Genomic DNA, 27131 nt, shown 5'->3' with positions numbered 1-27131 from the left:
CCCTCCCTCTCTTTCCCCCTATTGCTCTCGCTCTGTCATTCCCCTTTCCATCTCTCTATTCCCCTTCAAAAGGGCCACTGTTCTGATTACAATAATTTGTCAGAAGAAGCCCCTTGTGGCTTCTCTGCACCAGCTTTCACCTCTTAAAATAGAAAGAGAGAAGGCCCGGAGGCAGTATGCGCCCGTAATATCAACTACATCTGTGAGAAAAAGACGCTGGGAATAATATGACTCAAAGATAAGAATGGGCCATAAAAACATGTGATGTGACGTTGAAGTTGTTGCAGCATGTTAAGGGAGTGTGATTGAGAATAGGCCATGGACGGAGGTTTGTTAAGTGGTGCCTCTGGTTAACTTGATAAGAAGTAGGGGAATCATTTACCTTTAAATCCCTCTTCATCAAGGACGACAGTGAAGTTCTCTGGGGTCTCTGTCAGACTGAAGAACTTGCATCTGAGAGAGACGGAGAAAGAGAGAAAGGGATAGACAAGAGGCAAACTGCTGGCCAATCACCAAGCCAAGCTCTAGTCTTCCCTGTGCCAACATTCCCCCAGCTTGGTCTGCTCTGCTCACAATGTGTGTGTGCCCAAATCAACAAGGTCCTGCTTTGCTTCAATCACCCACAGTTTTTATTTTTTTTTATCCTGGAGAGAGCAGAGCCAGACCTGTTTTTAGATGGGTTGGCAGCACAGTCATTCTTTCGAGGGCCCCATTTGTTAGGCCTATTGCTGTGTAGCCTAGCAGTGGGGAGCACTGGGAACATTGAGGTAAGCGGGGGACTCGGAGTAGATTCACTTCAGGCCTGAACCCAAAATACTTAGGTCTCAGATTTTGGGACAGGGGGAGTTTCAGGGACACACAGTTGTCTTTGTGGCAGGCGGTCCCCTGCCCAGCGGGAGAGAGATCCATTCAGGAGAACTATGGGATGAGATCGGGCCCTGGGCAGAATACAAAGTTGAACATGTCCAGGAGAGGAGTGTACTGAAAGAGCAGGTTTCACAAAGTGCTAGTCAGTGCATTCAGCATAATGATAAGGGTCTCATTAAACCCCACCCCTCTCCCCTGCAAAGCGGTAGTTGCAAAACGGAAGAGAACAGACATAGCCTAGTCCCAGATCGGATGGTGCTCTAGGTCTATATACTAGTCAACTTCTATGGTCGTTGTCATGAGTGCAAAGTTGCAGAGTCAGACCATCTAATCTTCTGGATGATTAAACTGTGCAACATCCTCCCCCCCCTCATCATCCCGTCTCCCACCAGCTGCATTACACTAGAATACGGTCCTACTCAGCAAAATGTAATCTGCTGGTTCCATGAGACGGGGAAATTCATCTAAAAGAGGGGGGTGTGTCTGAAATGGCACCCTATTCCCTACATAGTGCACTACTTTTGACCATGGTAATGCATAAAAAGTAGAGCACTGCACATCATACAGTAAGAAATAGGGGAGCCATTTTGGACGCAGCCAAAAAAAAAAAAGACAGCTACACCCAGCCGACTGTATAGCGAGCAAGGTAGCGAGCTAACATAGCAGCCCATTGTCTCCTGCCACCTCCTAGCCAGCCCTTCCTGTTGACCTCTCACTCTGTCCAGCTCTACAGCTACTTCCTGATAGGTAGCCAGTGCCAAGGCCCAGAGTATGAACGGGGCTTGTAAAAATTTGCTTCAGGATTTTAGGCCTAGATTTTCCACTTGTTATTGTTAAGCCCGCAAGAAGAAGGGAGAGAGGACAGTGCTAGCAACCCTCTGTCTGCTTTGTTTAGGCTAGCCTTCTCATGGAAAAAACATTAAAAGCTCATGAATTATTTTTATACCAGCGGGAGAGTGCATTATAGTTAGCCTAATTGGTAACAATTTACTTTGACTTCCTATTCATAACACATTAATTACAAAACTATAAACATCTCATGAACTTGTTATAACAGGTCCCAACCACATTATTAAAGGTTCATGAAATATATCCATAGCACATTCATGTCATGCTATGCAAGAGCTCATTTTTAGGTATCTTAATAGATGCATTATCACAATGTCAGCATAGCGTCATTACGGCTGTTCTCAAAAGTGTGGTTCTGCCATACCAGCTCTTAGTGAATATGACAAAAGGCCAAACCACGTTTAGAAAATGATGCTAATATATAGCCAGCCTGTACCAGCCCCATTTCCCCCACTGGCCAGTACAGACCCTTGACTTAGCTTCTTTTTCTTCTCACTGAGGTCAATGGTGCATGAAAATCCTGACAGGGTTGAATCCTCAAGGTAAATTCTACGGATCAAATCATGTAGTTGAGGGTCATATCATAACTCTTTCGTAACTCATTAACAGCCCTCCACATCACAATTAACTTGGTCATGCTGGTCTATAAAACGCACACATGAATGAATTATATGCAGTCAATGTAATGTAATTTCTATTTTTCCATTCATAAAACAAGAATATATAAACATGCCTCACATTTTCCAGATGTAGCTAGCACATAAAACAATTGATGAGGACATCACCAAAGAATCCTACTACTGCCATTTTTCAGTATGACTTTTCTTGAATAGATGAATAGCCTAGTGGTTAGAGCGTCGGGCCAGTAACCGAAAGGTTGCTGGATCGAATCCCCGAGCTGACAAGGTAAAAAATCTGTCGTTCTGCCCCTGAACAAGGCAGTCATTGGTAGGCCGTCATTGTAAATAAGAGTTTGTTCTTAACTGACTTGCCTAGTTAAATAAAGATTACTTTTTTTTTTTTAAATGTTCAAAGCATTCAAATTTAATTCCCCATTTCAGACTCATAGCAATAGTTATTTAAGTATATATATATTAAAAAAAAGATTAATATTGCAGGAGTTTCCCCTTGAAATCAGACATATCCGTGGTAAGGACAATCTGGTTGCTGATAGTCTTTCATGGATGGGCAGTCAATAAGTTGTGTGTTTAGCCAGTATGTCCCTGGCACACATTTTGTTTTGACTAAACGGTTTGCCGTATTTTAGATAAGGTTTGTTTTGGTTGGGCTCGTACCAAGGGAGTGAGAGTTATAGAAATGTATGTGATTTTACCTCTGTTTTTCAAAACTTCCGAGTTTTAGGCAGCTATATAAAAAATATAAAAAGGAAACAATGTTATATATATATATATATATATCAGACATATCAGTGTGGATGACGGATCACCACCTCAAGCTGAACCTCGGCAAGACGGAGCTGCTCTTCCTCCCGGGGAAGGACTGCCCGTTCCATGATCTCGCCATCACGGTTGACAACTCCCTTGTGTCCTCCTCCCAGAGTGCTAAGAACCTTGGCGTGATCCTGGACAACACCCTGTCGTTCTCCACTAACATCAAGGCGGTGACCCGATCCTGTAGGTTCATGCTCTACAACATTCGCAGAGTACGACCCTGCCTCACACAGGAAGCGGCGCAGGTCCTAATCCAGGCACTTGTCATCTCCCGTCTAGATTACTGCAACTCGCTGTTGGCTGGGCTCCCTGCCTGTGCCATTAAACCCCTACAACTCATCCAGAATGCCGCAGCCCGTCTGGTGTTCAACCTTCCCAAGTTCTCTCACGTCACCCCGCTCCTCCGCTCTCTCCACTGGCTTCCAGTTGAAGCTCGCATCCGCTACAAGACCATGGTGATTGCCTACGGAGCTGTGAAGGGAACGGCACCTCCATACCTTCAGGCTCTGATCAGGCCCTACACCCAAACAAGGGCACTGCGTTCATCCACCTCTGGCCTGCTGGCCCCCCTACCTCTGAGGAAGCACAGTTCCCGCTCAGCCCAGTCAAAACTGTTCGCTGCTCTGGCACCCCAATGGTGGAACAAGCTCCCTCATGACGCCAGGACAGCGGAGTCAATCACCACCTTCCGGAGACACCTGAAACCCCACCTCTTTAAGGAATACCTAGGATAGGATAAAGTAATCCTTCTAACCCCCCCCTAAAAGATTTAGATGCACTATTGTAATGTGGTTGTTCCACTGGATATCATTTGGTGAATGCACCAATTTGTAAGTCGCTCTGGATAAGAGCGTCTGCTAAATGACTTAAATGTAATGTGTGTGTATATATATATATATATATATATATATATATATATATATATAATATAAAAATATTCATTCCAGGGTTTTTATTTATTTGTATTATTTTCTACATTGTAGAATAATAGTGAAGACATCAAAACTATGAAATAACACATATGGAATCATGTAGTAAGCAAAACAGTGTTAAACAAATCAAAATATATTTTATATTTCAGATTCTTCAAATAGCCACCCTTTGCCTTGATGACAGCTTTGCACACTCTTGGCATTCTCTCATACAGCTTCATGAGGTAGGCACCTGGAATGTATCTCAATGAACAGGTGTGCCTTGTTAAAAGTTAATTTGTGGAATTTCTTTCCTTCTTAATGTGTTTGAACCAATCAGTTGTGTTGTGACAAGGTATGGGTGGTATACCGAAGATAGCCCTATTTGGTAAAAGACCAAGTCCATATTATGGCAAGAACAGCTCAAATAAACAAAAGAGAAATGACAGTCCATCATGACTAAGACATGAAGGTCAATCAATCCAGAAAATGGCAAGAACTTGCAAAAACCATCAAGCGCTATGATGAAACTAGCTCTCACAAGGACCGATACAGGAAAGGAAGAAGTTAAAGTTAAATGCACTTCAGATTGCAGCCCAAATAAATGTTTCACAGAATTCAAGTAACAGACTAGAGGTCGACCGATTAATCAGGGCCGATTTCAAGTTTTCATAACAAATCGGTAATCGGCCTTATTGGATGCCAATTATGGCCAATTACATTGCAATCCATGAGGAAACTGCGTGGCAGGCTGACCACCTGTTATGTGAGTGCAGTGTCAAAAGGACCTTGTGGCTACAATGAGCCAAGGTAAGTTGCTAACTAGCATTAAACTTATCTTATAAAAAACAATCAATCTTCACATAATCACTAGTTAATCTAGTAATATCATCAACCATGTGTAGTTAACTAACTTGTCCTGCGTTGCATATCATCAATGCGGTGCCTGTTAATTTATCATCGAATCACAGCCTACTGCCTTGGGGTGGCAGGGTAGGTTAGAGCATTGGGCTAGTAACCGAAAGGTTGCAAGTTCGAATCCCCGAGCTGACAAGGTACAAATCTGTCGTTCTGCCCCTGAACAAGACTGTTCCTAGGCCGTCATTGAAAATAAGAATTTGTTCTTAACTGACTTGCCTAGTAAAATAAAAAAATACTTTGACAAACGGGTGATGATTTAACAAAAGCGCATTCGTGAAAAAAAGCATTTGTTGCAGAAATGTACCAAACCATAAACATTTCTTAAAATCAATACAAAGAAGTATATATTTTTTAAACCTACATATTTAGTTAAAATAAATGCATGTTAGCAGGCAATATTAACTATGGAAATTGTGTCACTTCTCTTGCATTCAGTGCAAGCAGAGTCAGGGTATATGCAACAGTTTGGGCCGCATGGCTCGTTGCAAACTGTTTCTTCCTAACAAAGACCGTCATTAATTTGCCTGAATTTTACATAATTATGACATAACATTGAAGGTTGTGTAATGTAACTGCAATATTTAGACTTTGGGTTGCCACCCATTCGACAAAATACAGAATGGTTCCGTATTTCACTGAAAGAATAAACGTTTTGTTTTCGAAATGATAGTTTCCGGATTTGACTATATTAATGACCAAAGGCTCGTATTTCTGTGTATTTATTATAATTAAGTCTATGATTTGATATTTGATGGAGCAGTCTGATTGAGCGGTGGTAGGCAGCAGCAGGCTCGTAAGCATTCATTCAAACAGCACTTAACTGCGTTTGCGAGCAGCTCTTAGCAATGCTTGAGGCACAGCGCTCTTTATGACTTCAAGCCTATCAACTCCCGAGATTAGGCTGCCAATACCAAAGTGCCTATTAGAACATCCAATAGTCAAAGGTATATGAAATACAAATGGTAGAGAGAAATAGTTGACGAGTCATAATTCCTATAATAACTACAACCTAAAACTTCTTAACTGGGAATATTGAACCACCAGCTTTCATATGTTCTCATGTTCTGAGCAAGGAATTTAAACGAAAGCTTTTTTACATGGCACATATTGCACTTTTACTTTCTTCTCCAACACTGTGTTTTTGCATTATTTAAACCAAATTGAACATGTTTCATTATTTATGAGACTAAGATTTTATGTATTATATTAAGTAAAATGTAAAAAAAAAGGTTCACTCAGTATTGTTGTAATTGTCATTATATTCTCTGTGTGTGTGTGTGTGTGTGTGTGTGTGTGTGTGTGTGTGTGTTTATATATATATATATATATATAACATTTCGGCCGATTAACAGGTTTCAGCTTTTTTTGGTCCACCAATAACAGACATCTCAGCATCAACTGTTCAGAGGAGACTGCGTGAAATCAGGCCTTCATGGTCAAATTGCTGCAAAGAAACCACGACTAAAGGACACCAATAAGAAGAAGAGACTTGCTTCGGCCAAGAAACACGAGCAATGGACATTAGACAGGTGAAAATCTGTCCTTTGGTCTGATGAGTTCAAATTTGAGATTTTTGGTTCCAACTGCAGTGTCTGTGACGCTGAGTAGGTGAACGGATGATCTCCGCATGTGTTGTTCCCACCGTGAAGCATGGAGGAGACGGTGTGGTGGTGCTTTGCTGGTGACACTGTCAGTGATTTATTTAGAATTCAAGGCACACTTAACCAGCATGGCTACCACAGCACTCTGCAGCGACAGACCATCCCATGTGGTTTTCGCTTAGTGGGACTATCATTTGTTTTTCCAACAGGACAATGACCCAACACACCTCCAGGCTGTGTAAGGGCTATTTGACCAAGAAGGAGAGTGATGGAGTGCTGCATCAGATGACCTGGCCTCCACAATCACCCGACCTCAACCCAATTGAGATGGTTTGGGATGAGTTGGACTGCAGAGTGAAGGAAAAGCAGTCAAGTGCTCAGCATATGTGGGTACTCCTTCAAGACTGTTGGAAAAGCATTCCAGGTGAAGCTGGTTGAGAGAATGCCAAGAGTGTACAAAGCTGTCATCAAGGCAAAGGGTGGCTACTTTGAAGAATCTCAAATATATTTTGATTTGTTTAACACTTTTTTGGTTACTACATGATTCCATATGTGTTATTTAATAGTTTTGTCGTCTTCACTATAATTCTACAATGTAAAAATATAAAAAATAAAGAAAAACCCTGGAATGATTAGGTGTCCAAATTTGACTTGCATGCATGCATGTATGTATGATGTTTTGTCGAAGTGTTGACAGCCAGTAAACACCATGTTTATATTGGACAAGGCAATGCATTTAAATAGCGACGCATTTAAGTGGATCATGTTGTGAAATTGAAGTTGTTTTCTGTCGGTTTTGTCCAACAAAATATATATTTGTTGTCTTAAGGGGGAAGGTGTTACAGGATTTGGCTTTTCCATTTATATTTCAAGGTTGGACGTTAGCAGTTTGGGCACACCGATTGGTGTCACCTCGTTAGTCAGTATGTGTTAGACCTGTGCTGGCTTGTCATCTCGTTAGTGAGAAGGTGTTTCATCTGTGTTGGCACAGGTGATATTTAAGAGCTGCTGGCCCAGTGCGCCAGTTGACTTGAGAGTTGGGGAGGGTTAACACCTTCAGTTAGCTCGCCCCATTTGATTTCTTAAAATAAAAAAATAAATCTCATCTTCCTTGTTTTTCCTTTTGCTCCACTTTGGTTTGCTTCCAGTCTTTAAGTTTAGTGTGGGTTTTATTTTTGTTTGTCTCTTATGCAAATTTATTGGGCACTCCTGGTGTGTGTCTTTTAGGTCCCCGTTGATGCTAATCAACTTTCAGTGGACACCCCATGGGTATCTTTCAGAACCCGACCCATTTTGGTTGTTGCTAGGGACTTTGTTCGTTCTCCCTTCCGTTTGATAAACTATTTTTGGTTTCTTGCTGGGAAACACTGACAGGGATGTTCCCCAGCAAGAAACCAAAAATTGTCACTCAAACAGAAGGGGGAACTAACAAAGAGTCCCTAACAACAACCAATAGGAGTTCATGACTGACATTGTATGTTTGCACATTTAAAATAAAAAATAGCTAATAAGAAACCAAAAGAATGCTAGGTTGTAACCCGAAGTGAACACAGTTGAAGTCGGAAGTTAACAAACTTAGTTTAAATGTATTTGGCTAAGGTGTATCACAATTCCTGACATTTAATCCTAGTAAAAATCAACTGTCTTGGGTCAGTTAGGATCACCACTATTTTAAGAATGTGAAATGTCAGAATAATAGAGAATAATTTATTTCAGCTTTCATCCCATTCCCAGTGGGTCAGAAGTTTACATACACTCAATTAGAATTTGGTAGCATTGCCTTTAAATTGTTGGGTCAAACATTTTGGGTAGCCTTCCACAAGCTTCCCACAACACGTTGGGTGAATTTTGGCCCATTCCTCCTGACAGAGCTTGTAGGCCTCCTTGCTCGCAAGGAGATCCCTGATGTCCTTACACAGCTCTCTGGTCTTGGCCATTGTGGAGAGGTTGGAGTCTGTTTGATTGAGTGTGTGGACAGGTGTCTTTTATACAGGTAACGAGTTCAAACAGGTGCAGTTAATACAGGTAATGAGTGGAGAACAGGAGGGCATCTTAAAGAAAAACAAACAGGTCTGTGAGAGCCGGAATTCTTACTGGTTGGTAGGTGATCAAATACTTATTAATTTGAATTTTATTGCATGACATAACTTTAAAAAAATCATACAATGTGATTTTCTAGATTTTTGTTTTAGATTCCGTCTCTCACAGTTGAAGTGTACCTATGATAAAAATTACAGACCTCTACATGCTTTGTAAGTAGGAACACTGCCGATTTTGCAGGTTTATCAAATACTTGTTCTCCCCACTGTAAGTGGCTCGGGGAACAAAACATAGATATTTTGGCTCCATGGCCAGGAAACTCCCCAGACCTTAATCCCATTGAGAACTTGGTCAATCCTCAAGGAGGCGGGTGGACAAACAAAAACCCACAAATTCTGACAAACTCCAAGCATTGATTGAGCATGAATGGGCTGCCATCAGTCAGGATGTGGCCCAGAAGTTAATTGACAGCATGCCAGGGCAGATTTTCAAGACCTCTGCAAAGAAGGGTCAACACTGCAAATATTGACTCATTGCATCAACTTCATGTAATTGTCAATAAAAGCCTTTGGCACTTATGAAATGCTTGTAATTATACTTCAGTATTCCATAGTAACATCTGACAAAAATATCTAAAGACACTGAAGCAGAAAACTTTGGAAATTAATATTTGTGCCATTCTCAAAACTTTTGGCCACGACTGTATGCTTGGGGTCATTGTCCATTTGGAAGACCCATTTGCGACCAAGCTTTAACTTCCTGACTGATGTCTTGAGATGTTGCTTTAATATATCCACATAATTTTCCTACCTCATGATGCCATCTATTTTGTGAAGTGCACCAGCCCCTCCTGCAGCAGAGCACCCACACAACATGATGCTGTCACCCCCGTGCTTCACAGTTGGGATGGTGTTCTTTGGCTTGCAAGCCTCCCCATTTTTCCTCCAAACATAACGATGGTCATTATGGCCAAACAGTTCTATTTTTGTTTCATCAGACTAGAGGACATTTCTCCAAAAAGTACGATCTTTGTCCCCATGTGCAGTTGCAAACCGTTGAAAAACGAGTTTTAATGACTCCAACCTAAGTGTATGTAAACTTCCGACTTCAACTGTATGTCCTGTTTTAAAATAGTGAAATGGCTACCTAACATTGTAACAAAATGTTTCATTCGTTTTATGACAAATTTCTAACTTTTATTTACAGAGTTGGAAAACGTGTTGACATTGTGCCAGGGGCTTAGCTAGCTGCTAGCTAAATTAGCTAATGAATAAGGGGGAAATGCTGGCTAGCTTTACCACCCTGTTTGATTATGTTCTACTCACAAAAATAGTTAAGAGTCTGAATCTTTGAATATCAACCTTTGTTAAATCTTTTTTTTTTTTTTAAGTCACAGATAACTGCCAATAGTAGGATTCTTTGGCAATATCCTCAGCAATTGATTTATGTGCTAGCTACATTGGAAAATTGTAATAAAAATGTTCATATTTCCTTGAACCATTCTGTGTTGTGTCCGTATTCTTCTTGATAAGTGAGGCATGTTTATAAATGCATTTGAAATTAAATAGAAATGACAGTACATTGACTGCATATAATTAATAAATAGACCTTTAATGTTGGTGTTCTAGATCATAGTGGCAAACTGCACAGTTAAATTACCAAAAGCTATAAATGCTTTATAAATGGGGGGAAAAAAAAGACTACTTTGACTGCATAGAATTCATACATAGACCTTTCATGTGTGCGTTATAGACCAGTATGACCAAGTTAATTGGGATGTGGAGGAGGGCTGTTAATGAGTTACGAAAGAGTATATATATATATATATATATATAGTTTGGCCTTTTGACATATTCACTAAGAGCTGGTATAGCAGAAGTACACTTTTGAGAACAACCATGACACTACACTGTCATTGTAATGATGCATCTATTAAGATACCCAAATATGAGCTCTTGCATAGCATGATATGAATGCACTATGGATATATTGTATTAAGCTTTAATAACGCGGTTGGGTCCCGTTATAACACATTCATGAAATGCCTGTGTATTATAAATGCATTATGGATATGTAGTCAAAGTAAGTCGTTACCGCCTAATTTAAGCAGGCACTTTTTTAATGGTTTGGAGCCGGGTCTTCAACCTCCCATCTGCGTAACACCGTTGATGGGTTAGTTTCCTGTTTCTGTGGTAATCATTCACATTTTTCTATGAAGCTTCTTCAAAACATCTGAGGCACTGACGGGGAGATTCAACATTATAATTCTATATTCTAGGCTTAGATGAGAAAACTAAGCATCCATTCCATTATGTCCTCAGTTCACTGCATGTAGCAACAAAGGCACAGTCATACCTTAATGATTGGTGATGAACAAGAAAAAACAAGTTATTTCTTTGGTGGCGTTGAGTGAGCAGACGTACAGTACATTTGTGAGAGACGGCAAGAGAGCGAGCGAACTTGATTTTGCAACTGATGTTTCATCGGAAGAAGTGGGAGGGGTGTGAGCCATGATGATGTCATTCTATTATGCACAATCTCTCACCATTTCTGGTGACCATGGTGTGTATGTGAGCGTGCACATTAACTGAGGCGCAGTGGACAGGGTTAAAAGCAAAAAGTTCCTTGGCGTGCACATCACTGAGGACATAAAAATGGTTCCAACACACCGACACTGTGCTGAACAAGGCGCAACAGTGCCTCTTCAAACGGAGGCGACTGAAGAAATTTGTCATGGCCCCTCAAACTTTTACAGATGCACCATTGAGAGCATTCTGTCGGGCTGCATCACCGCCTGGTACGGCAACTACACCGCTTTCAACCCCATGGCTCTCCAGAGAGTGGTGCGGTCAGCCAAAACAAAGACCAAGAAGATCATTAAGGACCTCAGCCACCCAAGCCATGATCTGTTCACCCAAGGGCTGTTGAGGTGACCACATTACCGCCAAACCGGCGGTCACTAGTCACGAAGGCAGTCAAATTCAACATGACCGATTAGTCACGATAATTACTCTTCTCCAAGCTCTGCTGATGGTCATTAGTAGCCAACCAAACTTGCTAACTGCCTGGTACTCAGCACTATTGTCCCTGTAATGACTCTGACATCAATGCAAATGTATTCAAAAATCTAATCAAACACTTCATGAGAGCCCATGAGCTCATGTTGCACAACATTTCTATAGGCTATGCAATTGCGGGAGAAAACATTGATGGCCGCTAGTAAAAAGACAAGGATCCCATCAGCGTTCTATAGGCTAGACCACCTATATTTCTCAACTTTCCAAATGTTAACCTCTCTGGGCTAGGCGGGACGAATTCGTCCCACCTACGCAACAGCCAGTGTAATCCAGTGGCGCGATTTTCAAATACCTTAAAAATCCTATTACTTCAATTTCTCAAACATATGACTATTTTACAGCTATTTCAAGACAAGACTCACGTTAATCTAACCACACTGTCCGATTTCAAAAAGGCTTTACAACGAAAGCAAAACATTAGATTATGTCAGCAGAGTACCCAGCCAGAAATAATCAGACACACATTTTTCAAGCTAGCATATAATGTCACAAAAACCCAGAAGACAGCTAAATGCAGCACTAACCTTTGATGATCTTCATCAGATGACAACCCTAGGACATGATGTTATACAATACATGCATGTTTTGTTCAATCAAGTTCATATTTATATCAAAAAACAGCTTTTTACATTAGCATGTGACGTTCAGAACTAGCATACCCCCCGCAAACTTCCGGGGAATTTACTAAATTACTCACGATAAACGTTCACAAAAAGCATAACAATTATTTTAAGAATTATAGATACAGAACTTCTCTATGCACTCGATATGTCCGATTTTAAAATAGCTTTTTGGTGAAAGCACATTTTGCAATATTCTAAGTACATAGCCCAGCCATCACGGGCTAGCTATTTAGACACCCGGCAAGTTTAGCCTTCACCAAAATCAGGTTTACTATAACAAAAATGTTATTACCTTTGTTGTCTTCGTCAGAATGCACTCCCAGGACTTCTACTTCAATAACAAATGTTGGTTTGGTCCCAAATAATCCATCGTTATATCCAAATAGCGGCGTTTTGTTCGTGCGTTCCAGAAACTATCCGAAATGGTAAATCAGGGTCGTGCGCATGGCGCAATTCGTGACAAAAAAATTCTAAATATTCCATTACCGTACTTCGAAGCATGTCAACCGCTGTTTAAAAATCAATTTTTATGCAATTTATCTCGTAAAAAAGCGATAATATTCCGACCGGGAATCTCCTTTTCGGCAAACAGAGGAAAAAACACAAAGACGGGGGCGGCCAGTGCACGCGCCTAAGCCCACAGTCCCTTGATCGGCCACTTGAGAAAGGCGATAATGTGTTTCAGCCTGGGGCTGGAATGACGACATTCAGGTTTTTCCCGGGCTCTGAGAGCCTATTGGAGCCGTGGGAAGTGTCACGTTACCGCAGAGATCCTAAGTTTTTGAAAGAGATGTCAAAGAAAGACAATAAATGGTCAGACAGGCCACTTCCTGTAAAGGAATCTCTCAGGTTTTGACCTGCCATTTGAGTTCTGTTATACTCACAGACACCATTCAAACAGTTTTAGAAACTTTGGAGTGTTTTCTATCCAAAGCCAATAATTATATGCATATTCTAGTTACTGGGCAGGAGTAAATCGGGTATGTTTTTTATCCAGCCGTGTCAATACTGCCCCCTACCCTCAACAGGTTAAGCACATTGCTTATATTTACAATAGGAGTATAGCCTACCTGGCTGGCATGAAGATAAACCATGGGGAAAAGCGTCCTCCATTCACTATTTAAGTGCATAGATGCACCTGTATCGAAATGCTGCCCCCGTTTCGATACAGGTGCATGATAAATGGTCCATTCTAAATCAAAACAAAATGTCACATTTTTTATATATATGTAAAGACAAGATTAAATCAAGAATAGTCTAATGGTTGACAATATTATCACTTGTGAATTATATATTATCACTTGTGAATGATGCCCAGCATAAGAAACAATGTCTTTTTTTGCGACTTTTTCTAAATCATAGTTGCACACCTCATGTAGCCTAGCCCATAGGCCTATATGTTTTAACAAGGTTTGTATCACAACTAAAGTGGCCAAATAACTTCTTGAAATTAAGCACATTAATCCGCTTTACAAGGGGTTGGCATACATAAGCAGCGTGTGAGTTAAGTTTGGGGAAGATAATTTTTCACCATAAAAATGCACCTTTATAATAAAAGCATTACATGCATAATTGCATTTGCGGTCACTTTTGATAAAGGTGTTGTCCGCTAACGGAACATTTGCGCTTATAGCCTCCTACCATGTGTGCATTGCTGCACTTACAATGTGAAGATATAGCCTAATAGTTTATCAACATTTTAAGCTAAACGTTCTGATCGGTTGCATCAGCCACATTGCATAAAAACATTTTTATGCTAGTGGTTGTATTAATTTGGGATCTATCGCATCCCACAACTGTCCCAGACTACAGTATGTTTGAAATATTTATTTCTTGCACAGAATAGGTCGACTTCTATATTATGGGGGATAGCAGATTGATATAGGCTAGTGCTTTTGCTGTTAGGCCTACTCATCTTGTTGGCTGACGAAAAGTAAATGTGGACAGTCGGAAAAGGACACGCGCAGTTGCGTCCCCGATGTGTCTGTCTTCACTTAGAGAAAGACCCGATCACGTGACGGAGAGCCATGTGAGTGAGATGGCTAGCCCCAAGTCGTTATTTGGGGGCTAGCCATTGCCATTTGCCTCATGACTCCTGCATGCTTTGTTGACTATGAACTTTCTTGTTTACCCAACCGTGGGATAGATTGTTTGTTCCCACACTCGGGACTCTGACTCTATTGGTTACACTGACTTTTGGCCCCCCATCCTATTCTAACCACCTCTTGCCGGCTTTGTATTCATGTTACCTGATGAAATTGCTGTATAATATGATCCTGCTGCCATCTAATGCACATTCAAATGTCATAAAGCAACACTGCAGAGCTCTCCCTGTCCTCTGCCGTGCCTTGATTGTATTACTGTTGATGATATCTGGAAATGTACATGTACACCCTGGCCTATCTACTTTTGCTTAGCCCCAATTCTGACTTGTGCTCTGATATCTGTTTCACTGATTTCTGCTCTCGTAAAAACCTGGGTTTTCTGCACCTTAACACTAGAAGCTTAATACCTAAAATGGATCAATTGAAAGTGTGGGTTCACAGCTTCAATCCAGATGTGTTAGTCATTACTGAGACGTGGTTTAGAAAGAGTGTTTTGAATACTGATGTTAACCTTTCTGGCTATAACCTTTTTCAGCAAGACCGATCTTCCAAAGGTGGGGAAGTGGCTATCTTTACCAAGGATCACCTTCAATGCTCGGTTGTCTCCACCAAGTCTGTCCCCAAACAATTTGATTTTCTGGTTTTAAGCAATAAAACTTTCAAATATCTCTTCGTTGACTGTTGCAGGGTGTTATCATCCTCCATCAGCACCGGCCTGTACCATACCTGCCCTAAGCCCTCTCCTGGCTCTTTACACTAAGTCTGAATTAGTCCTGCTAGGTGACCTAAATTGGGACATGCTTAAACCACCTGACCAAGTCCTAAAGCAATGAGACTCCCTAAATCTTTCTCAGATTATTACCAATCCCACAAGGTATGACTCCAAACACCCAGAAAAGGCTACTCTCCTCAATGTTATCCTCACAAATAATCCTGATAGGTCATTACAGAAAACACCAGACTGGTACCTTAGTGATCACTGTTTTACAGCCTGTGTTCGTAATGGCTGCTCAGTGAAACGACCTGTCCTGATTTGTCATAGACGCATGCTAAAAAACTTTAATGAGCAAGCCTTCCTTCATGACCTGGCCTCTAAATTGGTATAGAACCAGCTTGATCCCCTCTGTCGAAGAAACTTGGACATTCTTGTTTGATATCTACAGTAATTGTTAACAAACGCCCCCAAAAAATAAAATTAGAATTAAAAAACAGGTTCAGCCCCTGGTTCGACCGTGATTTTGCCATGTGTTGCTACTATGCTGTTGTCACCATGCTATGTTGCCGTCTTAGGTCTCTCTTTATGTAGTGTTGTCTCTCTTGTCGTGATGTGTGTTTTGTCCTGCATTTTTATTTAATGTACTTGGTATAGAGGTCCTGGATGGCAGGAAGCTTGGCCCCAGTGATGTACTGAGCCGTACGCAATACCCTCTGTAGTGCCTTGCGGTCAGAGGCAGAGCAGTTGCTATACCAGGCAGTGATGCAACCAGTCAGGATGCTCTCGATGGTGCAGCTGTAGAACCTTTTGAGGATCTGAGGACCCATGCCAAATCATTTCAGTCTCCTGAGGGGGAATAGGCTTTGTCGTGCCCTCTTCACGACTGTCTTGTGCTTGGATCATGTTAGTTTGTTGGTGATGTGGACACCAAGGAGCTTGAAGCACTCAACCTGCTCCACTACAGCCCTGTCAATGAGAATGGGGGCATGCTCTGTCCTCCTTTTCCTGTAGTCCACAATCTACTTTGTCTTGATCACATTGAGGGAGAGGTTGTCCTGGCACCACACGGCCAGGTCTCTGACCTCCTCCCTATTGGCTGTCTCATCGTTGTCGGTGATCAGGTCTACCACTGCTGTGTCATCAGCAAACTTGGTGTTGGAGTCGTGCCTGGCCATGCAGTCATGAGTGAACAGGGAGTACAGGAGGGGACTGAGCACGCACCCCTGATGGGCCCCCGTGTTGAGGATCAGAGTGGCAGATGTGTTATCTACCCTTACCACCTGGGGGTGGCCCATCAGGGAGTCCAGGATCCAGTTGCAGAGGGAGGTGTTTAGCTCCAGGGTCCTTAGCTTAGTGATGAGCTTTGAGGGCACTATGGTGTTGAACTAGTGTAGCCCACAGCCATTTGTAATAGCCACATCAGGACAACTCAGAGTATGCTATTCTTTTCTTCTGAAATAGACTGCAATTTCTTCATATCATGCTTATTTAGACCTGTCTAAAATAAATCATGGATTTCTTATGAAGGTGTAGGCTATATTACATGGATTTCTTAGACTTTTTATAAATGGCTTGTAGGCTGTGTGGATTCCAGGAGATACTAAATGTGTTTATGTTAATTAATGATAAATTACGTGAGACCGACAGTTACTTGCTTGGCAATCACCGTCTGATGAAATTTGGTCACCGCCACAGCCCTAGTTCACCCTGCTACCAGCTAGCAGACAGACGGTACAGGTGCATTAATGCCGGGACCATGAGAAACAGCTTCTATCACCAGGCCACCAGACTGTTGAACAGGCATCACTAGCCGGCTACCTGCCCGGTCCTCTGCCCTGCACCTTGAGACTAACGCGCCAAGCATATAGAGATATTCAACACTGGTCACTTCTACGATCTATGTACTGTTTATATACGGTTTCTTCCTCACGGTGTATGTATACTGTATTCGACATACTGTAGGTATATTAGAATGAACTACTACTGTACATACCATTTTCTTTTCCAAATGATATACACACACCGCGTATTTATATCCTGGATTCTGACACTGCTCACTAATATATTACTTTGGATTGTTATTTTGACATTTGATTTCTTGTTTTGATTCGTTTTATTATTTGTGTATTTGTGTTATTTGCTAGACATTCTACTGCACTGTTGGAGCTAGTAACATAAGCATTTCGCTGCACCTACTATACACTGAGTGTACCAAACATAAGGAACACCTGCACTTTCCATGACAAATGGACCAGGTGAAAGCTATGATCACTTAAATGTCACTTGTTAAATCCACTTCAGTCAGTGTAGATGTATTAGGATGTTTAAGCCTTGAGACATGGATTGTGTATTTGTGCCATTCAGAGGGTGAATGGGTAAGACAAAATATTTCAGTGCATTTGAACGGGGTATGGTAGTAGGAGCCAGGCGCACCGGTTTGAGTACGTCAAGAACAGCAATGCTGCTGAGTTTTTCACAATCAATTTCCTGTGTATCAATAATGATCCAACACCTAAAGGACATCCAGCTAACTTGACAACTGTGGGAAGCATTGGAGTCAACATGGGCCAGCCTCCCTGTGGAACACTTGACACCTTCTAGAGTCCATGTCCCGACAAAGAGGCTGTTCTGAGGGAAAAAGGGGGTGCAACTCAATATTAGGTAGGTGTTCCTAATGTTTATACACTCAGTGTATAGCAAGTGTCTTCTCTTAAACAATGGCTAAAGTTTACCCAGCTCTTCCCCTGTTGCTAGCCCAGGGCCCCCGGGCCTTCGCAGTATAAACATTGGGCACCGACCTTGACTGCCTACTGGTGCAGGCAAGTGGAAAAGTCTCCATTGTTTTTGGCTCAGAGGCGGCATTGTTGCGACCCATGCTCTCTCATTAGCAAGCTGCAGAGAAAAAAGGGGCTAGCTTGCCTTGCCCTTCGGTCTTTGTACCACAGATTGGAGAGTAGTCCTATTCCGTTTATGGGAGATTCCAGCATTATGGACATTCCATTTGCAAAAAATAAATTTAAAAAAATCACAACTTTCATGTCTCACAGAATGGACAAACAAAATATAAATGTAACTTTGTGTGTGTGTGTGTGCGCGCCTATAGTACCCCTTGGGGGGCGTGTATACCCAATAAAGCAGACTTGTTGAAGAAATAAGCAAATAAGAAGTGTCATGGATGTTACATGAAACGGACAAGCTTTTTGGGGAAACTGAACATATTAGCAAAGGTCTGAGTTTGTAAGTCTTAGGTCATAACATGGATTGCCATTTCAAAGGAAAGGCTTGGCTGAACACAAAAACTATCATTTTGAAAATATTGACATTTCCATTATTACTTTAGGTATGAAAAACAACTAATGGATGTTACAGTCTGAAATGGGCATTAAAATCTTAATGATTTCTTGATCAAAATCTATTATAACACATTGGTTGTCATATGTAATGTTTTAAATGGCAGCAGAAGGTATAGTACCTAAGGATTGTACAGTATAATTACAGGTAGACGGAATAGTATACTAGACCAGGCAACACACCCTAATAGGTTATATTATATTTTGTCATATCTCAAAATATACCTTTATCAGTTTACCAATTTAGACACAAATACAATTTTTGGGGGTATTACAATTTCTGTAATATTGTAAAAAAATATATAAAAAAATAGATGATATAAAAATGTGCCTACTGTATACTGACAATACACTTTTCTGGACACTGGATGAAGTCTGTATACTTTGGGGGGCTTTCATTTGAAAAAGACACTCTGGGACTAGTGATGGGAGTGAAAAAACAATACAGTTATACATTTCAATATTATTTTTGGACGATATTATATCGATATAGGTAGTGTTAGCTAGCGCATGTCAGCTGTACCTGCACCAAAACGCTGGTATTTCTCATCCTATAGCTTGTTCTCCATCTTCTTTTTAAATAGTGAGCCAATATGTTCAGGACTTCTAATGTCTCTGACTAGCTAGGTTTCCATCCAATTGGCGACAGATTTTCACGTGAATATTCTAATATGCATAAAGAAAATATTTGCATTTTCCCTGCAGTAGTGCGTTTACACCAAACTGACTTGAAGAGAAAATGTGGTGCATTACAAAAAGTAATTTTTCACTTAAGTTTTCATATGCCAAATAAAAATCTATATCTATTGGAAAGGAACATTAAGCTTATAGGGTGCACTTTCAACACCCTGTGAAGTTAATCATAACTTACTTCATCTGTACCTAATAAACTATATAGTTTTCCGAGTCGAAGTGGGAGGACCACACACACAACATATCATCGCGTGACTCCAAGTTTGCTTCGATATGAGGGTTATTATATCAGCATTTGCGCATAAATGCGCTTCTACTGCAATTTCTGGCATAATACATTTTACCGAAACAAAAACATCCCACTTTGTCGAATTAACTAATTATTTGTCGGCATTTCTTTTTTTATTTAATTAGGCAAGTCAGTTAAGAACAAAATCCTTATTTACAATGACGGCCTACCGCGGGCCAAACCCGGACGACGCTGGGCCAATTGTGCGCCGCCCTATGGGACTCCCAATCATGGCCGGATGTGATAGAGCCTATACACTTGGTACAATACACAGAATTGTACCGAAACGTCCTGTTTCCATCACAGCCGTTGTCATTTTTTTTTTTGTATACGGTATGACTTTACTTGCATGAAAATGTGGTTACTGATCAAAATGTGTTCTCATGCTCGCTCTTCAGCAGACATATAGTGAGCAATACATATCGTATCGGCACCCAAGTATCGTGAAAATAATATATCGTGAAATCCCTTGCAATTCCCAGCCCTATTCACAGATTATCAAAAATCACTTCTATTTAAAAATGTTTTTTTTTTGGTTTTTTTAAACAGTACTGCCATATGACAAATGCATTTCAGCATATATTTTCCAAGAGAATCTTAGCTAGCACACTAGTGAAATTCTGAAGAATAAGCACACAAAATGTGGTGAATGCAGAAGCTTCTAAAGCCAAAATATGATCCATCAATATCCATCACATCCACAACTGTTATGTTACGGATATCATAATGCTGGAAAAGGATACTGACAATGAAAAGAAACAAATTATAGACCACACAAAACCTTGACGAAAGTTAGCTTAACAGAGAAAGATCCAAGATGATCAGATGTTCCTAAAAAATGTTGTGGATGTTACATTGTCTGTACCAGTCACCCCCCTATCTTTACAAGGCTGCAGAACACGCAAACAAAACTCAAGACACTTCTATTTGATCTGTATTGCTTCATTAATATCTCATCTTCATAACAAATACTGGGGGACAGCTTAGTGGAAAAACAAGCACACTGAGCCCTTTCTAAAAGCCATGAAATATGATTGACTGAAAAGCCTTTGAGACTTGGCCACCTACTCTGTAAATGGTCAAAATGCATGCAACTTCCTACTTAAGATCTATATGTTGGAGTTCAGTTTATGGGTAATTATGAAAATGCTTTCATTTGGAAATGACTAACCTTACTTGTGCATGCTCAGGTTGACTTTTACACGGAATCGGCAGTATTTATAGGGAAGGCAGCAACATAGGCTAACACTGTACAGTGTGCACACACACTTCATAGATTAACACAGTAGCAACATAGGCTAACAGTGTGTGCGCGCACACACACACACACACACACACACACACACACACACACACACACACACACACACACAGGTGTAAAGTACATAAAAGTATTTTTACTTAAGTCGTTTTTTGGTATCTGTACATTACCATTTATAATTTGACTACTTTTACTTCACTACATTCCTTAAGAAAATATTGTACTTTTTACTCCAAACATTTTCCTTGACGCCCAAAAGTACTCATTACATTTTTAATGCTTAGCAGGACAGGAAAATAGTCAAATTCACACGTATCAACCAAACATCCCTGGTTCCTCTGATCTGGCGGACTCACTAAACACACATGCTTCGTTTGTTAATTATGTCTGAATGTTAATGTGCCTGTGGCTTTCCATAAATTTAAAAAAAACAAGAGAATGGTGCCATCTGGTTTGCTTAATATAAGGATTTTAAAATGATTTATACTTTTACTTTTGATACTTAAGTATATTTTAAACCAAATACTTTTACTCAAGTATAATTTTACTTGGTGACTTACTTGAGTCATTTTCTATTAAGGTACCTTTACTTTTACTCAAGTATGATGGTGGGGACTTTTTCCACCATCTCCACGCACACACGGCCATCATAGTTCAACACTGTAGCAGACTCTCAGCTGAGAGTAAGAGATACTGCATCCTCCTCCTTAAGCTTTTCTTCAAACCCTTATGTAGGCTAGCGGTACCAATTTTCACCAGAAGAATAGAAAAAAGTAAGGCCTCAAACATAACCTTAAATAGAGAAAGAACTGATAAGGCTTAATAAAAAGACACATTTACTAGCTAATTATTGCTGAGCACACACACTCATATGGCTTTTCTAGAATAGCAATGCTGAATGAGAATTGTGCTACTGAAGAAACTGTCAGACAGAGCTAAAACAAAAAAATAGGCTACTTAAGCTTTGCTTTCTTTCTATGCATGGTGATGACTTCTGAGTGGTTGGTTAGCCTACCTCCTTAAAAAAACTGGTTGTTTGCTTTTGGCGATTTTGTGCTCTTTCTTGGGTAGCCTACTATAGGACTAATTAAATGGCAGCTAGAGGCCTGTAATAGGGAGAACTCAAATACCTAATGCAATTATGAGGCTGTTCAAAAAAGAACATTGTTTACATTAGGGTTTGTTGATATGTTCCCCAAATGCATTCATGGTAACTCTAGTCTAAACAATTCAGCATAAACCCCCCCCTTCTCCACATGGCCTGACCCCCACTCCAAAAACAGGAAAACATCAAGGTCAGGAGACAACAGAATGATAGGGCAATATGACATAAATACAAAGCATGACAACAAAGACAAAAACACAGCCAGAGTCCCTAAACAGCTACTGCAGGCTAGGCCATGGGAACGTCCTAGATGTACTGTCATGTAGTGTACCCATAGCAATATGTCTACAGGTACAATGAATAGCCTACTACTGACTCAATGGAGGGAGTCGCTGATAAATTCCTTTAGAATGTATTATCGAGCAATATATCCGCTGTATACATGTCTAAACATCTAAAAAGGTCATCATGCACCAGAATTGGTTGTCAGAAGGTAGTCAAGGGGCAAAAGCCAAATCTAACATTGATGACGCTTGCCAGAAGAGTATGGTGCCTAAGCTGGTAGACTGAAGTTCCTGGACTGATCTATAAAACTTTTATGATAAGCAAGTCCTTGAAGACAGCCGGTAGTGCTGCTTGGACCTCACATAAAGTGAGATCTGGCCTATAAATAACCTTTTAAACTGCCTTCTCCCACTTGGCATGTGTAACCGATGTGAAATGGCTAGTTAGCTAGCGGTGGTGCGCGCTAATAGTGTTTCAATCGGTGACGTCACTCGCTCTGAGACTTGAAGTAGGGTTTCCCCTTGCGTTGCAAGGGCCGCAGCTTTCGTGGCGCGATGGGTAACGATGCTTCGTGGGGTGTCAGTTGTTGATGTGTGCAAGGGTCCCTGGTTCGAGCCCGGGTTGGGGCGAAGAGAGGGACGGAACCTACACTGTTACACATGGATGGCATTTCTTCCCATTTAAAGACAGGCAAACTACAGTATGTAAGCTTTGCTGCAGGAGGGACTGTTGCATTTCACAAAATAGATGGCATCATGAGGATGGAAAATGATGTGGATATAATGAAGCAGCATCTCAAGACGTCAGTCAGGAAGTTAAAGCTTGGTCGCAAATGGGTCTTCCAAATGGACAATGACCCCAAAGCATACTTCCAAATTTGTGGCAAAATGGCTTAAGGACAACAAAGTCAAGGTATCACAAAGCCCTGACCTCAATCCCATAGAAAATGTGTGGGCAGAACTGAAGGGTGTGAGAACAAGGAGGCCTACAAACCTAACTCAGTTACACCAGCTCTGTCAGGAGGAAATGGCCAAATTCACCCAATTTATTATGGTAAGCTTGTGGAAGGCTACCCAAAACGTTTGACCCAAGTTAAACAATTTAAAGGCAATGCTACCAAATACTAATTGAGTGCATGTAAACTTCTGACCCACTGGGAATGTGATGAAAGAAATAAAAGCTGAAATATATCAATCATTCTCTCTACTATTATTCTGACATTTCACATTCTTAAAATAAAAGTGGTGATCCTAACTGACCTAAGACAGGGAATTTTTTATTAGGATTAAAAATGTCAGTAATTGTGAAAAACTGAGTTTAAATGTATTTGGCTAAGATGAATGTGAACTTCCGACTTCAACTGTATATACAGTGAACTCCAAACGTATTGGGACAGTGACAATTGAGTTGTTGTTTTGGCTCTGTACTCCAGGACTTTGGATTTGAAATGATACAATGACTATATGAGGTCAAAGTGCAGACTGTCAGTTTTCATTTTAGGGTATTTTCATCCTTATTGGGTTATCTTTTTATTACAGCACTTTTTGTACATAGTCCCTCCATATTAGGGGACCAAAAGTATTGGGACAAATTCACTTGTGTATTAAAGTAGTCAAAAGTTTGGTATTTGGTCCCATATTCCTAGCACGCAATGACTACATCAAACTTGTGACTTTACATTGCGTGCTAGGAATACGAGAACAAATACCAAACTTTTGACTACTTTAATACACAAGTCAATTTGTCCCAATACTTTTGGTCCACTAAAATGAAGGGACTATGTACAAAAAGTGCAGTAATTTCTAAACAGTTCACCCAATATGGATGAAAATACCCTCAAATTAAAGCTGTATCATTACAAACCTAAAGTGCTGAGTACAGAGCCAAAACAACCAAAATTGTGTCACTGTCCCAATACCTTTGGAACTCACTGTAGTAGACGCCAGATGTTTAATCCTTTTTTCCTGGCTGATGCATATGCAAGCCAGGCCAAGTCATTAACTATTACAGAATAAAAAGGCAGGGCTCAGCAGAAAATTGCCACTGCAGCCGCCATTCATTCAGGGCACTTAAAAAGCTGAACTACTATATTCAGTTGTTAAAGCTGAATACTTCCATAAAGCTGCCTTTGTCTTTAGGATACAGTCAAGTCAGGACAGGAGCCTTGGAGAAGTGATTAGGTCCCATTGAAAGTAAAGTGCTTTCATCATCATATTATGTGAGAACAGACACCTGAACAGGGAAAGTGAAGTGTGGGTGGCTATATAGGGTGAGTCTTGTGGATGAGCTAATCACATTACCCAAAGGCTATCTGTATCCAACAGCTGATTGTATTATTTTGTTTGTTAGCATTTATTTTAACCAATTAGGCAGCCTATACCTAAGACGCTAATATTTTAGATGCTAATACAGTGAAATATGAATGTCTAATACACACAATAGACTGACTGGAAATGTGATTTCCCACAATCAAAGTCCTGCAATAAGCGCTAAGACATTAATATTTGTGCAAACTCTACACAGTTCTGTCCTGTGAGAGAATATCCATAATATCCACAAACCTTTACAGATGCACAATTGAGAGCATGCTGTATCACCGCCTGGTGCGGCAACTGCACCCCCCGCAACCGCAGGGCTCTTCAGAAGGTGGTGCGGTCTGCCCAACGCGTCACCGGGGGCAAACTACCTGCCTTCCAGGACACCTACAGCACCCAATGTCACAGGAAGGCCAAAAAGATCACCAAGGACATCAACCACCCGATCCACTGCCTGTTCACCCTGTTATCATCCAGAAGGCGAGGTCAGTACAGGGACCGAGAGACTGAAAAACAGCTTCTATCTTAAGGCCATCAGACTGTTAAATAGCCATCACTAGTCAGCTTCCACCCTGTTATGCAACCCTGCACCTTAGAGGCTGCTGCCCTATATACATAGACTTGGAATCACTTGCCACATTAATAATGGAACACTAGTCACCTTAATAATGTTTACATACTGCGTTACTCATCTCATATGTATATACTGTATTCTATTCTACTTTAGTCAATGCCACTCCGACATTGCTCGATCTACTATTTATATATTTCTTAATTCCATTCTTTTAGATGTGCGTATTGTTGTGAATCGGTTTTAGATACTACAGCACTGTTAGATACTGCTAGATGATTGCAATACAGTAAAAAAGCATGTAGTCCTTGGCTCAGACAGTGTGGTAGTGTGGGCTCAATAGCATCTCATTAGTGTGCAAGATCTTGAGAATCAGCTGTACATGTGATGGAAGAGTGCACTGCACATGTGATGGAAGAATGCACTGTGCATGCAGAGGCTTGCAATTCCATTGAATTGGGGATAGTTTAACCAAAATATGCCACAAGACCAAGATTTGCCTTGTGTATCCCACAAAAAGGTTCACTGTTATAAGCTAACTTTTTAGATGAATTTAAGCAAAATTACCAAAATTCCCATGCTTAATTTCCAAGTGGAAAATTTCAGGAAATTTACCGGAAAGTTTCCGAACCTTTGCAACCCTATATACTACTGCAATGTTGGAGCTAGTAACACAAGCATTTCGCTACACCCGCAATAACATCTGCTAAATATGTGCATGTCCAAGCAGGTCCAAGCTAGCATGTGTGTCTGCCATTACCTCTCGAAAACTCTAGGCGGCATTTTGCTTTCTCCCTACAGTTCTCAGCCATTACCTTAGCCCAGGACTGCCTGACGTGAACTACAATCCTGCCGTTGTGTCTTAACGTTTTGAGACGTTAACTAATTATCGCATGTGTAAAGGCTTTCGAAACATATGGCCCTTATCTTTCATCTGCAATAAAGAATCCTTCAAATAAAAAAACTTAAACTGCTACAGTAAAGTGTAACACAAATCTATACAGCTATGGGTGCCTCCATCCGATTAAACTATAGTACACTTCGAGTTAAATTCACACACAGGTGTTAGGACCCTCTTGTCTTCTATAAACAAGCGCTGTAACATGTAAGTAGATATGGCCAGGTGGGATCACTAACCCTATCAAGGTGTGTATAAATTATACCTTTAAAAAATATATATCGCTGATATGAAAGGTCCTTATGTTTGCAAAACCGTACCGCAAGCCATGTATAAGAATGTTCAGACCGAGCGTCAGGGATCTCGAAACTTATCCTACAGAAGATGCCTTCTTCCAATGACCCTTATGTTTAATGTAGCCTAATGGCACAGAGTCATGATCAAGGGTTAGTCTGCCAACAACACCGACCTGGCAATGTTTTTTAAATTATTATACTTTTTTGCACGTTTTGGGATCGCGGACGACTTAAAATGAACAGATCTCTTCACACAAATAATCTTACCTTGTTCTTTTCCGCAGAAATATGAGTTTGATCAGTGGGTGAGTGAAATTCACCAGCCCATTTTTGCAAATGCTGGTCACTCGCAGTCTGTGATCCAGAATGTGTAAGTCCATGGTTCTGAATAGCGCAATCCTGCCTGAATCTGTCTGAATGATTTTCTAGTTCCAGGCACGATCCAATAAAAAGTTTATGAATTAATGTTGACTGTGTTATTTAACTCCCTTGGATTACAAACGCCCGTAGTTTAGATGGACTGTGTCTTGCATCAGTCAGTCACCGATAAAGAGAAAAACATGCTACGCAATCCGACTCCACTCAACTCAACTACTCTATATTCAAATAAAAGACACGGCCTCATATAATAACACGCCCCCCTGGTCTTAAAGCTACAGAGGAAGCTAATATATTATAAAATGAATAAACGTGACAGATATAATATAGGCCTATCTGATATTCATAGTAGCCTATTTATCACATCCATAACCCCAAAACATTTACAATTCTAGAACAGTGAACAGTGCTTGCAACTTCGGGTCTGCATGTCCCAGTATCTGTGTGTTTGAGCCAGTATCTGTGTGTTTGAGATGTTGACAATGAGTGAGATGGAAGCTCCGATTCAAAATCCCATTTGACAGCTCTGA

At 40.7% G+C, this 27131-nt stretch overlaps 1 protein-coding gene across 1 annotated transcript in view; it reads right to left on the bottom strand.

The window, feature by feature from the left end:
- The window catches only part of castor1 (cytosolic arginine sensor for mTORC1 subunit 1), a 35264-nt gene extending 8444 nt beyond the window's left edge, over window positions 1-26820 (bottom strand). The window contains exons 1-2 of the mRNA XM_014171237.2: window positions 26491-26820; window positions 383-453 (exon numbers count right to left, since the gene is read on the bottom strand). Coding sequence (XP_014026712.1) covers window positions 383-453; window positions 26491-26603 — 184 coding nt within the window. The 5' untranslated portion in view covers window positions 26604-26820. The remainder of the gene's footprint in view (window positions 1-382; window positions 454-26490) is intronic.
- Between the last annotated feature and the right edge of the window lie 311 nt (window positions 26821-27131).

This window comes from Salmo salar, chromosome ssa24, assembly GCF_905237065.1.
Source record: "Salmo salar chromosome ssa24, Ssal_v3.1, whole genome shotgun sequence".
NCBI classification, from domain to species: domain Eukaryota; kingdom Metazoa; phylum Chordata; class Actinopteri; order Salmoniformes; family Salmonidae; genus Salmo; species Salmo salar.
The sequence above is the reverse complement of the archived record's forward strand: the minus strand, read 5'-3'. Positions and strand labels throughout refer to the sequence as shown.